Here is a 14754-nt window from a genome sequence, read left to right as displayed (position 1 = left end):
TAAATGCACCTACATAAATAAATATGAAGAACCCACACTGGGGTGCTGCACCAACCTGCACCTCCTCCAAATTGTTTTCAAGAAGCAAATCTTGATGAAGGACAGTATGAAAAATATTACATATAACAGCTCAGTTCTCTGTCCTGATGCATTGTTGATGGAGTGTAGCAAAGCTGTTTCCTTCCATTACACGCTAGGAACCATTAGCCAGAAGCAAACTAAACAGTAGGGGAAATGAACAGTACTCACATTTCTTCCAGGTCCTCCTGGGGTACCTGCTGGTCCATCTCTTCCAGCTTCTCCCTGGGACAGACAAAGCACACAGTCTGTTTATTGCTTTATAGGCAAAGAGTAATCAATATAACAACATTTTGTTTGAATTATCAGTTTTTATTGCAATGACAATCCAATGAAATAAGCTTTACCGTTTGTCCAAGTTCACCCTTTTGGCCTTTAGCTCCTGGCTGAGTGACATCAGGTCCTGGTGTGCCCTGGAAGCAGCAGCAGCGAAAAGTGAACAAGTCATTAGTGAGGTAGCATTTGCTTTAGTAACTTCCTGGGTAGCCATGATTTGTGTTTTGAAACATGTGCTGCAAAATTAACATGCCTTGAGATCTCAGATTCTTATGCTATATATATTTCCCCTGCCTCAGCCCAGTGGAAGGGATTCAACTAGCAAAGGTTGATGCCTCGATTGCTTTGAGGGTTGGGCTCTAGGAGCCCAAATTTCAGTCACCTCAGAAGAGGTAGCTGCATCTGCATGTTACGCTGCAGTAAGGTGCATCCAGTACCCCAGATGTTCCCGTTCTAGAGAGCCACCACTTGGTCAACAAAAAAACCTAAATAAATTGAGACAGCTTGTGGCCCACTCCCAGGAACCATGTACACATTAGGGGCTGCTTGTATAGTATGCCAGAGATGGGGAAGAACCAAAATTGTGTGCATGTTTTAGTGATGCACACCACTGGATCTCAAGAGCCTTCTGCTTCACAGAGAAACTGCTCCATGACAGTTGCCACAGTCTAAAGTCTGAAATAAAAACCCTTGAAAAGTGTTCAGCATATTTACCAAATCTCCTCGCAATCCACGGTCGCCACGCTCTCCTCTTTCTCCTTTGACTCCTTTGGCACCCTGCAAAGGTATATCCACATCATAACACAGCTGAAAGGCACCCAACACAGCTATGGCTTTCTGCAGTCAGTGTATTGCTTGCAGCTTTAAGTATATTGTCTGATGATTGCTGATTTTCCACAAAGAAAATACTAATGAAACAGAAAATGGACTGAATTTTTGCATCTATGTCAGGGCCTCTTTAATACCAAACAGGAGGACCCCGCCTCAGACTGCGCGTGTCTTTTCTGATGTAGAATCAGAAGTGTTGGTGCCTGGGTTGGACCTGAAGAGGTATTGAGGTTGCAAGCATTTTGCTTTGGTTGTTTGGGTGCCGGCAACAGCTCTGGGTTCACATTTGCCCTAGTGTGTTTTGAGTACTGTAATAGATAATATAAAACTTACCCGTCTACCGGGGCCTCCCCTGTCCCCAGGAGAACCTGGATGACCTCTGTCTCCCTGGCAAAAGCAATCACATTATTCACATCTATTAATGAAAGTTTGTTACATAAAACAAATATTTTCCAAACCAGAAAAGTTTCCTTTAAATGACCAAATGTTTCCCAGGCAACTTACTTCTTCCCCATCTATTCCATCAAGGCCAGCCTCACCCAATTCACCCTGCAGAAGGGAACAAAGCAGTTATTACAGGGCAAACCACCAAATTTACACAAAGGTGACAATGCATTGTTTTTAGGAGGCAATGCATGGTACACATTTTTTTCCTTCTGATATTTCTAAATGGTTACATACCTTTTCCCCTTGAAATCCACGACTTCCCTAGAGAGATACGAGAAAAGGAAGGTTATTCGTGTAAGCAAAACCTTGTTCCTCAGAAACCCAAATTAGAGAAATAAATCAAATGATAATCAAGGGGCCACCACAGTTCGAAGCAGCAGATCATCTGAGTTCTATCAGCTTTTCCGCTGACTTCAGTAAGAGTTGGTCTGCTCCAAAAACTGCTTGATACAAGAATGTTGTGGCTCAAGGTGCCCCCAACTTAAAAAAATAAAATGAAACTTAAAGGCTGAAATCTGATGCACATTTACCCCAGAGTGAGTTCTACTGAGGTCCCAGTAGACTTTGATAGGAATGTGTTGGAGGGGCTGGGCATGAATTGTGCAGAAAGCCACAAAGCCCAGTGGATATTGCAGCATCAAGAAGAACTTGTTATTTTCTACCCTTTCTGTAAGTTCTTAAGGGCACAATGAAGATTCCAGTCCCTCGGGGGGCTCATGAGCATGGGACCAGAGTGCACAAACTAGAATAATCAGAAGAGCTGCAAGAGTTGCTGTAGCTCGAAAGGATAAAACTGCTCAAATAAATGCCTTTCTTTTCCTACACAGTGGTACCTCAGGTTAAGTACTTAATTGGTTCTAGAGGTCCGTTCTTAACCTGAAGCACCACTTTAGCTAATGGGGCCTCCTGCTGCTGCCGCTGAGTGATTACTGCTCTCATCCTGAAGCATAGTTTTTAACCCGAGGTACTATTTCTGGGTTAGTGGAGTCTGTAACCTGAAGCGTATGTAACCCGAGGTACCACTGTATCTGGATCGCTCTCCCTTCTGCCCACCCACTTTCCAACTCTTCTCAGACCCTTTGCTCAAAACAAGTATCTACAACAGGGTTTCCAAACTTGGGTTCTCAGCTGTTGTTGGACTGTAAAAGGTAAAGGACCCCTAGATGGTTAAGTCCAGTCAAAGGTGACTATGGGGTTGTGGCGCCCATCTTGCTTCGGGCCGAGGGAGCTGGTGTTTGTCTGCATTCAGCTTTCCGGGTCATGTGGCCAGCATGACTAAACCGCTTCTGGTGCAATGGGACACCGTGATGGAAACCAGAGCGCACAGAAATGCTGTTTACCTTCCTGCTGCAGCAGTACCTATTTATCTACTTGCTTTCAAACTGCTAGGTTGGCAGAAGCTGGGATAGAGCAACGGGAGCTCACCCCACCATGCAGATTCGAACCATCAATCTTCTGATCAGCAAGTCCAAGAGGCTCAGTGGTTTAGACCACTGTAACTCCCATCATCCCTAACCAGCAGGACCAGTGGTCAGGGATGCTGGAAATTGTAGTTCCAAAACAGCTGGAGGGCCGAGTTTGGGAAACTCTAGAGAATAAGACATACATTCTAGACCATGAATGTGGACCTTCAGGTCCATGCCAGGGACAGAGGTCAAATGTGACTCTCCAGGCCTCTTTCTCCAGCTGCCAGAACTCTCTGGAGAGCACCTGCCCTCCCCCAGGCCACGGCCTCTGCTCTGCTTCTCAGGTGCTTCTCCCTGGCTGCACTGTGTCCTTGTACTGTGACAGTGCCTCTCACTTGCCTGAACAGAGGACAGAGGTGGATGAGAGTGGTTTTGTATGTGAAGAAACCTCTTCCCTTTGCACAGGGTGGAATGCAGTCTCTTGTGCAAAGCTTGCCTGTAGCTTACTTGGGTCTGAGTTGATGTCATTTTGGGTTCCCTCCATTCTGCTAAACCTGTTTTTCAATGGCCTGGTGTCTACATGCAGATAAATGAACTAGCTTGAAACTAACTTACTGCAGAAAGGTTGTATCCCCTGCTCTGCCTTCTGCTGCCTCTGGCCCCATCCACCCTGACATGTGGCCTGCAGAAGACTGACCATTGGGCTGAAAGGGTGACCACCCCGCCAGTCTGGGTTTAGGTGAGGGCACAACCAATTCCAGGTTTATGGAGCGGAGCTTCACAGCATAATCCTCTATGTGCCTGCCCCAAGGTAAATCCCATTGAGCTCAACGGGGTTACTCTCAGGTAAGTGGGTATATGAGTGAAGCCTCCCAGGATAATCCTACAGATATCAGTTCAGAAGAAGTTCAGCTGAATTCAGTGGGGCTTCCTCCCCAGGAAAATGGGACGAGACCTGCAACATCCATCACTGTCATTCATTTTCTGAGCTTAGGGGAAAGAAGAAGCAATGTGCTGAAAATACCCAATATTTATCACATGATAAATATGGATTTTCACGGATCTGCTGCAAAATACAGGGCTGATGTTCATCTGCTTTATTCTGTACTATTTGTGGTTGTTGCTTTTAATACCTTAGTTCCTCTTTCACCAGGACAACCTTGGAATCCTTGAGTTCCGTTTATACCTGGAGGCCCACGGTCACCCTGTGAGAAGAAAGGAATAATTCAACAATTTGCATTTATGTCCATTCAATCATAGATGGACTGGATATTATCTTGGCTATTGTGCCTTACCTAGAAAGCTGCTTATTTAAGCACTTCTGCAATTAACACCTGGTGGATCTCTAGTGACACCTCTCCTGAAATACTCACTTAGAAATTCCTAACTACCATTGCTTAGCTCTTTGCAACTTACTTCTGGAACCACTTCCTTCCAGCCACACGACAAGAAGATGAGGGGAAGGGCAGACACCCTTAAGCTTAAAGTCACCTTTCGCCCTTCATTTTCTTTTTCATTCTATAATTTCATTTTTAATTTGCATACCACCTTTTTACATAGCTGAGCACAAGGCAGTTTTACAAGCCACAGAAACAACAAAATATAGAACAAAGATCACACATCCTATAACAATCTGATCCAAGGAAGTCGTAACGAAGCAGATTACTATAAAAATAAACAACTCAAATCAACTAAATAATTGATTTGAAATATGTTACAATTAAAAAACCTCAAAATCAGCAAATAACAATCAAACAGAAAATCACTCTCAACCATTACAGTAAATCGTTACTAGACTACAATCAGTTGAAACAGCAGCAACATACACAAAATTTATCAGTCGAAATATATAAAAAAATTGTCCAGTAGCACCTTAGAGACCAACTAATTTCTCAGGGCACATGAAAGAGTTTCTATTTCAAAAAGTTTACTCACTGGTCCGCCTTCATCTCCAGGATAACCTCTGTAGCCATTTTCCCCTGAAGATCCCTTTAAAACACACAAAGACACAACACACATGGTTTGTATTTCCATCTATATACAGTACATACACTTGGGCTCTCTCTTCTAATATCCTGTATTCCTCCCCTTAATCTCAATTCAAAATCTTCCTGGGTTTCTACAAATAGAAGGTTTCTATTTTACTATTTATAGAAGTAAATAATTCTGTATGTATATCAAATTTTACAATCTTTCATGAATAGCAATGGTATCTTTTTATGGCATTTGAGGCTTGCAGTCAGATAATAACAGAAGCAGATGGTATTTAGCTTATTTCTGCCACCTGAAGTTCTATTCCTGTTTCTCTAATGTGAACAGTGTTAATTTATTCATTATTCTTTGCATTACAACTCAATGAGATGTTCAGAATTTGACCAACGTAGCAGAAGTCTTTGCCTATTCACATTCAACTTGTCAATACATCATCAAGCACTGCCAAGCTCAGAAATATGACCCTGGGACTACGAACACAGTCCCCAGCATGGTCAAATTCTGAGCCAAAAGTAGAAACTTTGCTTTTTATCAACCTAGGTAACAATGCTGAAATGAAATTTCACATCAGTTGAAATGAAATTTCAATTCAGAATCTGGCAAATTTTAATGGACTGCACTGAACCGATTATCTGGAAGCACAATTCTTTCCAAACAAGGCTACATGAGTACAATATACAGAATTTGCCACAATTCAGTTCTGGCCCCTCTCACTGCCATTCTAAGAGAACAAGGGAGGCGTTCAGGGTGAGTCCCGGCACCTCTTTTTCTAGAAAAATAGCATTGGCGATGCATAGATCATTGTGAAAGAAAAGCTGTCAGCCAAATAGCTACTTTCGGTGTGCCAGGGGTCTGGGCAATTTTTCTAGTGGAATTTTGGCCTCATCCCCTTTGAACCGAAGAACCGCCTTGCCTCCATCAATGCCATATCACTGATAGCACCCAGTTTCAGAACCATGCTGCTATTAGTCATGGGGCTGATATCCCCTTGGAAGTGTGGAACTAGTTATGTAGTACTTTGCATCCTGGTCAAAAACCAGAAAATTGGTTGCTGAATTTCCAATGGCTGAAATTCCAATGAGGCTGAAACATCTCACCTTTGGTCCAATAGAGCCTGGCAGTCCTCTGTCTCCCCTCTGTCCTGAACATTTGCATGGGACACCACAGCATGCCTTTTCTGCAATGTTGTCCTGTAAGGAAAGTAAGTATTGCCATTAGTAAATTAGAACACAGATCAACTCATTTTTTAAAAAGACACATGAGCTACAAGTAAATTCCTTCTCCTCAGTGGCCATGTTTGCAGTAGATTAGGGTATGTTGCTAGAGAATGAAAGGAGTTGAGGCACAAGCCCATGACACAAATGTACATAAAATTTGCATATGCTAATGTTCACCCAACTGTCCTACAAACCAAAGTCCTTTTTTAAAAAAAGGTCCGAAGAGGCTCCTTACAATATCTCACAATGAAGGCAAGTCCAATAACATGAAAGAGGGCAATTAATGTATGAATTGTCTAAACTTCTTTTGGAGAGTTTAGAAAATAATGTTTTAAAAACTGGCAACTAAATTGAAAATAGCTGAAAAAAGCAGGAGAGATGCTAAAAGCAGCAGTGAGGACAATACTCAGCTGACCTGGACCTACAGCTTGGAGAATAGGTGTACATCTCTGAAAACATTTTCTAGAAAGCAACTGTGCTGAAATAGGCAGAAGGATGTCAAGGAAGAATGTAATAGTAAACAAACCTTGAATTCATAATATTTGGGAAAATCATTTAAAGCACATGCCTTTCCCCAAAGAATCCTGGGAACATCAAATCACAAACTGTAGTTCCATGATTCACTGGGGGAGCCGAGTGCTTTAAATGAAGGTGTGGTTGGGACCACAGCATGCAAACAATTCTGAAAACGACATCTTGGTAACTAAGTATTAGAGTCCAATGGACAATTACATAGGAGAACTAGTTTGACGTAGCAGCTAAGAGACACAGAAAGTTGCTAGATGAAATGTCACCTCATAGAGTTAGGCACAAAAAGAGTGCAAAGAAGAAACCACAGGTGTGTAACAGGTGTTCAAACCTAAGTCCATAAAAGTATACATCTAAAGCTACCCAGGCAAATTACAGATCTTAGATATTTACTAGTTGCTCTGCCAGTTCAAAGTCTATATCCTGCAGATTCACTCGAAGAGGTCGATTGTAAGTAAAACCACGCCCAAATTCCAGCTTCATCACTTCGTCGAAATTTGCTGCTCGCTCCAAGCCAACAAAAATGAGAGCCTTGACACCTGGAGAATTGTAAGAAAAAGCCATCAGTCATAAGTGATTGTTCACCAACTCTAAACAGCTTATTCTGTACGGCTCTGCAAAGTGCTACCCTTGTTCTCTGGGTAGACACCATCAATATGCTGATGATGGCAGCTAATGCCCTCCTTTCATTTGATCCAAACACTCTGCTCTTAGTGCTTAGTCTGCCTAGAACCAAGTTGCACCGAATTACTGGTGCCATCTCAGGCATTTCAGAAATCCACAGCATCAGATTTTGGAAAATATTTCCCTGCTGTATTGTTGTTCTTGCTATTCAGACACTGACTGGTCTCTGTTGAACCAGCCAGGCCCAGAAGTTAAGGAGCCCTTTAAAAATTGGAAAGAGACAACTGCAGGCTACTCCTCCCACAGCTCAACATTTTGTGAACCATTTCTTTTTTTCTAAAAAAATCCCAGTAATGGAGGATGGTGAGAGTCCTTTCCTCGATGCTGCCACACACATCTTCCTTGAATTAAAAAGACGGTACAGCAACACAGCTTCCCAATTGGCACCTTGGCTCATTCATTCTCTAGGAATATAGTATTCCTCTGGCTGCACTAGACTGGGAATAGTGCAAATGTAGCACTGAGCAAGAAACCCCAGGCTCTTTCTCCTTTTTTTGTAATTGTCTGGGACAGCCCTTACTATGTCAAATGGCATCACAAGCTAGTAATTAACTCTTTCTTGTGTCACAGTGGTTAAAGAATGGCAAAAGAGAACAAATCAGGGTAGTTTTAAAATGTCAGTCTTTCATCTTCATTCAAAATGGTGTCCAATTGTATCCAAATGCAGACAAAATTCTGCTTTTCCATCTCAGGAACCATTGTGCAAAATTTGCTTATGAGATATAAAATTTGGCTAAAATCGGCACAGAAATGTTTAGTCCACCATCTTGATTAAAAATGGCTTCCATTGGTATTCAAACACGAACAAAAAACATCTCCCTCATGCAAAATTTGCTTACAATATAGTAAGAGGTGTCCAAATGAAAAGGCAAAGAGACATGCAACTTTCCAAAATATATTGTTGATAATACCTTCTCTCTTCAGATCATCAGATGCAGCTGCTAGCTGCCCTCTAGCACCATCAATGCCATCAGTTAAGTGTATTACAACCTGAGGAAGGAAATAAGTTATTATACATCAGTTGTGAAACACATTTATATGAAAAAACATCACTCTAATGTAATTTATTTTATTATTTGATTTATAAACCGTTCTTCATCATAAGATCTCAGGGCGGTTCACATAATAAAAGGTCTGCCATGAGAAATGTAACAACCATTCTGCTTTCAGATGAATCCTCCTCATGGCTGGGTGCTGATGCCATAGCTGCTTGAGCCATTTTTGCTATTCTCTGCATAACAAGAATTCTGCACAGCTAAAATGGAACCCGTTCTTGGGGAAGGGAGGCACTTCTGTGCACGTCCCTCTGCCATGGGAAACCTTGAGCCATGTAGTTTTCCCAAGGTCAGTTTTCAGAATGACATTCAGGAAATGGCCTGTGGTTCATGAGCTGTCCAAGGATTTCTTCTGGATATGCCCTGTGGCACAAGGATACCCGAGGCCAACTGTCCTCCACACTCTTTGCCTTGGATGAGAGCAGGATGATGTAGAAGTCGGGAGCAGCAAGTAGACTGATAGCTCCTCCAGTCATGGCAGAGGGACACGAGTGGCGATGTGGTCTAAGCCACTGAGCCTCTTGGGCTTGCCAGTTGGAAGGCCGACGGTTCGAATCCGCACAATGGAATGAGCTCCCATTGCTCTGTCCCAGTTTCTGCCAACCTAGCAGTTCAAAAGCACACCAGTTCAAGTAGATAAATAGGTATCACTGTGGCAGGAAATTAAACAGCATTTCCATGTGCTCTGGTTTCCATCACGGTGTCCCATTGCACTAGAAGCAGTTTAGTCATGCTGGCCACATGACCCAAAAAGCTGAATGCGGACAAACACCAGCTCCCTTGGCCTGAAGCAAGCTGAGCACCGCACCCCATAGCCGCCTTGGACTGGACTTAAGCTTCCGGGGGTCTTTACCTTATACCAGTTATGGCATATGTACTGTGACTGTCTCCAGAGGTTTGGGCAAGATAGGACAAGGTTTGAAACGAACAAGAAGAGTGGCTTACAGGGCAACGCAAGTTGGCTATCTCCACCAAAATTACATCTATAACTCCATACAGGCAAACAAAACTTATGAAGTGCTAGTTCAAGACATTTTGCAGCATGAACTGAAGCCCTAACCCTACCATTCTTCCCAACACACTTTAAATTCAGACACAAATTCATAGATCATATCTAATTCATATAAATCAGCCAAGATCAATGCTATAAAGGAATACATTTGGGGGTTTTTTAATCTTCACATTTAAGCATTTATTTGGCAAATCAGATTTTATCTAAATTACCCAGCTAGTAGTGGATAGTGCTGTGGTAATAAAGCAAATAAGATTTTACAAATTCGTTCAAAGAGCAACTTGTTGCTTTGTGCCTGTAAAACAATATTTGGCTGCGGCAAGAGATTAGGATCATAATCCACTAATCTGGATTTAAAATAATGGGGGACGACGACTTAATTTGCTTGCAGCTATTAAATAATATTTTTGCATTTTTGCAAGAGTTTAATGAAACGGGAGAATTTTTTGCCAGAGCATGTCAAGCAGTTCCAGTATTATGGCTACTCAGCCTTCCAGGCTATGTGCTGGCTGTAAAACTGAAAAACAGCACAGATCCAGAGCCCATCCCCTCCCCTCCGAAAAGAGAGAGAATGAAGTCCAAACTTACCTTCACGGTTCCAGCAGGAGATGCTCTGAATTTGTTCTGGTAAGATTTGAGGGTCTCTGCAGTTAGGACATATGGACCACCATTGTGCAAAGCTTGGAACTTCTCAAACAACTCCGGCTGGTACTCAGAAAAGTCAAATGCTTCCACAACTCCAGAGCGAGTCTGCGCCAGGAGAGCCACCCTCACCCGAGGTGCCTGGTTGGCAGTGCAGCTAATTTTCTGCATCTGAGTAATCGTGTTCAGAATGTGATTGACCTTTGACTCCAGCACCTTCTGCGAAGCAAATATGCTTTGCCCTGGTCCGACATCTGATACATCAAATCCGAGTATAACATCCAGATCACAATCTTGAGAAGATAAAAGCACAATGGCATGTTACACCGCGTAGGGGAACATACATCCTACACAAATGTGTATAGGATTCTTCCATACAGAAAAAGGGATTTATGTAGCAAGTACTCATAATCCATTGTCCTAGACATGGAGCTTTCTTTCTGTTATTCACAGGTAAATTGATAACAACAATATCTATAATTATTAAACTACAGTGTAGATAAGCTTTCAGTAAAGATCGCTTCTCGGCCTTTTGGCTAAGATCAAGTGTAGTAAAGATGTCCCTTACTAAAGCTTTTGATACTGCTTCTCCCTTTTCCCCAAACTTGCACCACGACTAAACTTCCACCCCTAACATATTGGATACCCCCTGGGACAGGTGACACACTTGGTGTTGTTTAGCTTACTTTTTAAATTTCTGCCCCACAATGGTCCAGTAATGCACTTCCAGTACTTACAGAGGAAAAGAGGGTCATAAACCCTGATAGCCAAAGGGGCCTCCATGTTGAAGAAGGAGGAGGAAGAGGAGGAGGGGGGGGTGGCTTCCAGCACAATATACAAAAACACAACAGAGCATCACACATTAAAAGCTTCCTGATACAGGGCTGCTTTCAGATGCCTTCTAAAAGTCAGAGAGTTGTTTATCTCCTTGACATCTGATGGGAGGGCATTCCACAGGGTGGGCGCCACTACCAAGAAGGCCCTCTGCCTTGTCCCCTGTAACTTCGCTTCTTGCAGTGAGAGGACCACCGTGGCTGTGAGAGCTATAAGCAGAACTTCATCTGCTCATCTTAATGCAGCTGAGGGAGCATTTCAAATCTTAGCTTTGCCTCATGCATGGTTTGAATTTTATCTCTGCCATTAACTCACTGGGTAGCTTTAGGCAACCTTCTTCCTGTCTCTCTCTTTCAGTCCCCCACCCTGCCTTTGGGGTTGTAATAAAGACTCTCCTCCCTGGAAGAGAGGGGAGTGGTTGTGGGCGGGAGCCCGAGCTCCGCCCCTGGCCGGGGGCCTTAGCCCCCGCCCCTCCTCACCTGGCTGGTGCCCACGCCCACCGGAGGCAGCCAACCAGGTGTCTCCGGGGGGCGTGTTTAGCAGCTTAATGCTGCGGCTCCAGCTCCAGCGACTTGGAGGCGATCGCGGCCTGGTGCCCCAGAACAATGGTGTTCTGGTCCTCCTTCTTGGCGCGGTGCGCAGAGCTGTATGGCCATTGAAAAAACCAGGAAACTCTTGAACCGGGCGGTAGCCCGTTGTGTACGCTTTATGTATGGCCAAGTCATTTATCATGACCGTATCCGGATCGGCGAACAAGCCATGTACCGGAATGACTGAGTTCATCTAACAGACATTGGGAATGACATCTGGTTGGACAGCGTCATTAGTAGCATTAGGGATTGGTTGCAGCTGTGAGGGTATTGGCGGCGAGCCCCTTTGCGGCTCGGGTGGCGGTTAGGCATTGGATTCATGTGTGTCAAGGGCTAGGTGTGGCCATCGCCTATGCTATCTACCGTGGGTTATTCCGTTAAAGGAATCTGGCGGTCGTGTAGTCCGTCCGATGCCTGCTTGGCGGGAGGCCATGGCACGACCCTCGGTGACATCAGGGGTGAGCCTATAGTTGGATTAGCATCAACAGGCTCCACCTACTGGTGAATAAACCCACCTCCTATACTCATCCAATGCCTAAGCCAATACCTTTTCACTGCTGTAATTAATAAAGTTGTGGCCTTTTCTTGCCCATTAACCTTATATCACGTGTCCTTGTGTGTTTATTTCACATAGCGGGGGTCGGGCCCTCGATCCACAATCATGTAAGGTTGCAACAGGGTGGTAAGGCATTAGAAGCACTATACAAAATCCAAGCTTTACTATTTTCATTCAGGACCAGCCAGATCCCTAACTCTCCTCAAGCTTCAAGGTCTTTCAAGAAACTGGAGTTTGGGGCCTTGAGCCATTCACTGGCCTGACTCAGACTATATCCCACCTAAGAGACCACTAGTAGCGCATTCCCACATGCCTTCAGCAGCGACATGCTTTTTAAATTGGTAAGTATTGAAAATAAAGTAGGTTCTATTGTAAATAAAATAGGTTCTAGCGGGTGGCGCTGTGGGTTAAACCACAGAGCCTAGGACTTGCCGATCAGGTCGGCGGTTCGAATCCCCACAACGGGGTGAGCTCCCGTTGCTCGGTCCCTGCTCCTGCCAACCTAGCAGTTCGAAAGCATGTCAAAGTACAAGTAGATAAATAGGTACCGCTCTGGCAAGAAGGTAAACGGCATTTCTGTGCGCTGCTCTGGTTCACCAGAAGCAGCTTAGTCCTGCTGGCCACATGACCTGGAATCTGTACGCCGGCTCCCTCGGCCAGTAAAGCGAGATGAGTGCCGCAACCCCAGAGTCGGCCACAACTGGACCTAATGGTCAGGGGTCCCTTTACCTTTACCTTTTATCGTAGAGTGTAAGGAAGTCAACCATTCTATGGAAGAAGCTACTGTACTTTAAAAAATGCAGAATCAAAGGAGAGAAAGAAGCAAAAGCACAGTTGTATACAATAATTACACCAATGCAGAGCGTCAAGATGGAAAGTGGACAAGAAAAAAGCAATGGAAACAACCCAAGTGTATTTAAAATGGCAGCCATTACCTTTTGAGACTTCCCCCACTGGTCTGCACAGCTGCTCTTTCATGGTATCACTCAAGGTAACCAGCACAGCCTCATTCAACTCTGAGAGTTCCTGGGCCGTTGCTGCCCGGAAAGCTGTGGTGCCGTCACTGGAGAGTTTAGTAACTTCACCAAGGTCAATGTTTTTCACTCCAACTGCAAACACCTTGACACCTGACCGTGCCAGTGCTAAGGAAGCTGCCTGCGCATCGTCTTCCGCCTTGCCTCCTGTTATAATAAATGCAATCTGAGGGACCTTCTGATCTGCCCTGCTGCCAGCCTCCTTCACAAAGTGTTTTGCTTGGACATGCTTGATGGCTGCTCCAGTATCAGCAACTCTGCCTCCTTTGTATGTTACTTTCTCAACAGCAGTTAAGATATCGTCTTTTTTGGAGAAATCCTTCAGAAAGAATTCATCACTCACATCTGAGTTGTACTGCACTAAGGCAACATTAATGGAATCGCCTTCTTCATAAATAGCGTCAATGATGCCATATACAAAGTTAATCACTTCTTGGAAATTGTCTTTCCCAAAGTTGATGGAGCCATCCAGCAAAAAGACAACGTCTGCTTGTTTTTTGCCATCTGAAAGATGTAAATGGGTGGGGGGAAGTGTGAAACAGGCTGAAGACCCCCTGCCCCAATCAGCAAGGCTAGAGAGCTACGTCATCTCTATAAGGGTCACCAGCAGAATCCATAAAATATAGATAAATGCATTATGGGTACCTCTCCACATTTACTTTGTAAAGAACAGAAAGTGTCTTGAATTGATGTTGTGAAGACAAACTTGAAAATAAGCAGGTGCTTAAATCTTACTTAAAATTTTAGAGGGATTGAATTGAACAATAACAAGTGAAGACACATTATTTCCTCTCACTAGACTACTATTGTTGCCCAAAGTTCCATGAATGGCAACTCATCCTTTGCCAATGCTTATGGGAGGAAGAAATGAAGTTGGGTAGCAAGTACCCATGTGGGATAAGCTAAAACCAAATCCAGTATATATACTGATCATAGCTGTCAACGTTTCCCTTTTTTAAGGGAAATTCCCTTATTCCGAATAGGATTCCTCACAAGAAAAGGGAAAAGTTGACAGCTATGATACTGATGCATCTAACAACCGTAACATCCCACCCCTACACCCCATTTTCAATGTTGGGGTTTTTAAGGTAGGCTCCTGTGCCCCCTATGTGATAATTTTGTAGATGATTTTATTTTGTATCCTATTATTAAAATGTGATGTCAGGATAATGAAGATATGTTTTTTAAAGATTTTGGATTCTAAAAGAATAAAATTATCACATGGGGAGAGCAAAAAAGAAAGAAAGAGCTGATTCAGGTGATTACCTTCTGCTTGAAGGATGAAAGTTCGGTATCTCTATCAAGCAAAATGGGAAAGGGCTTTGGGGTGTGAACATTTGCTCTCACCCCCATTAGTAGTATCAAAAGGGTGGTGAAGGATTATTGGTATTATGAGCAAAGACTGAAACACTGGAATGGCCTTTAGCTTGTATACCTCATTTAACATATGAATCAATCCATTATCATTACACTCTGAAAGGTTCCTCTTCTGGAAACTATCAAATTTATTCTTATGGCCTATACCAAAGTAGCAGTGCTCCCCTCATCACACAGTGCGTGCCAGTCACGTTCAAA

General features: G+C 43.5%; 1 protein-coding gene and 1 pseudogene across 17 annotated transcripts in view; one reads left to right on the top strand and one right to left on the bottom strand.

Annotated features, from left to right (window-relative positions):
• Positions 1 to 14754, bottom strand: part of COL6A3 (collagen type VI alpha 3 chain) — a 110595-nt gene that overhangs the window by 41450 nt on the left and 54391 nt on the right. For all 17 annotated transcript variants that reach the window (XM_053362632.1, XM_053362656.1, XM_053362638.1 and 14 more), the window contains 13 exons: positions 13081 to 13683; positions 10112 to 10458; positions 8368 to 8446; positions 7166 to 7311; positions 6125 to 6217; positions 4971 to 5024; positions 4169 to 4240; positions 1864 to 1890; positions 1687 to 1731; positions 1516 to 1569; positions 1069 to 1131; positions 426 to 491; positions 250 to 303 (listed from right to left, as the gene is read on the bottom strand). In XM_053362632.1, coding sequence (XP_053218607.1) covers positions 250 to 303; positions 426 to 491; positions 1069 to 1131; positions 1516 to 1569; positions 1687 to 1731; positions 1864 to 1890; positions 4169 to 4240; positions 4971 to 5024; positions 6125 to 6217; positions 7166 to 7311; positions 8368 to 8446; positions 10112 to 10458; positions 13081 to 13683 — 1703 coding nt within the window. The remainder of the gene's footprint in view (positions 1 to 249; positions 304 to 425; positions 492 to 1068; positions 1132 to 1515; positions 1570 to 1686; positions 1732 to 1863; positions 1891 to 4168; positions 4241 to 4970; positions 5025 to 6124; positions 6218 to 7165; positions 7312 to 8367; positions 8447 to 10111; positions 10459 to 13080; positions 13684 to 14754) is intronic.
• Positions 10682 to 10761, top strand: LOC128403187 (uncharacterized; annotated as a pseudogene).

Source organism: Podarcis raffonei, chromosome 1 (assembly GCF_027172205.1).
Source record: "Podarcis raffonei isolate rPodRaf1 chromosome 1, rPodRaf1.pri, whole genome shotgun sequence".
Lineage (NCBI taxonomy): Eukaryota > Metazoa > Chordata > Lepidosauria > Squamata > Lacertidae > Podarcis > Podarcis raffonei.
The sequence above is the reverse complement of the archived record's forward strand: the minus strand, read 5'-3'. Positions and strand labels throughout refer to the sequence as shown.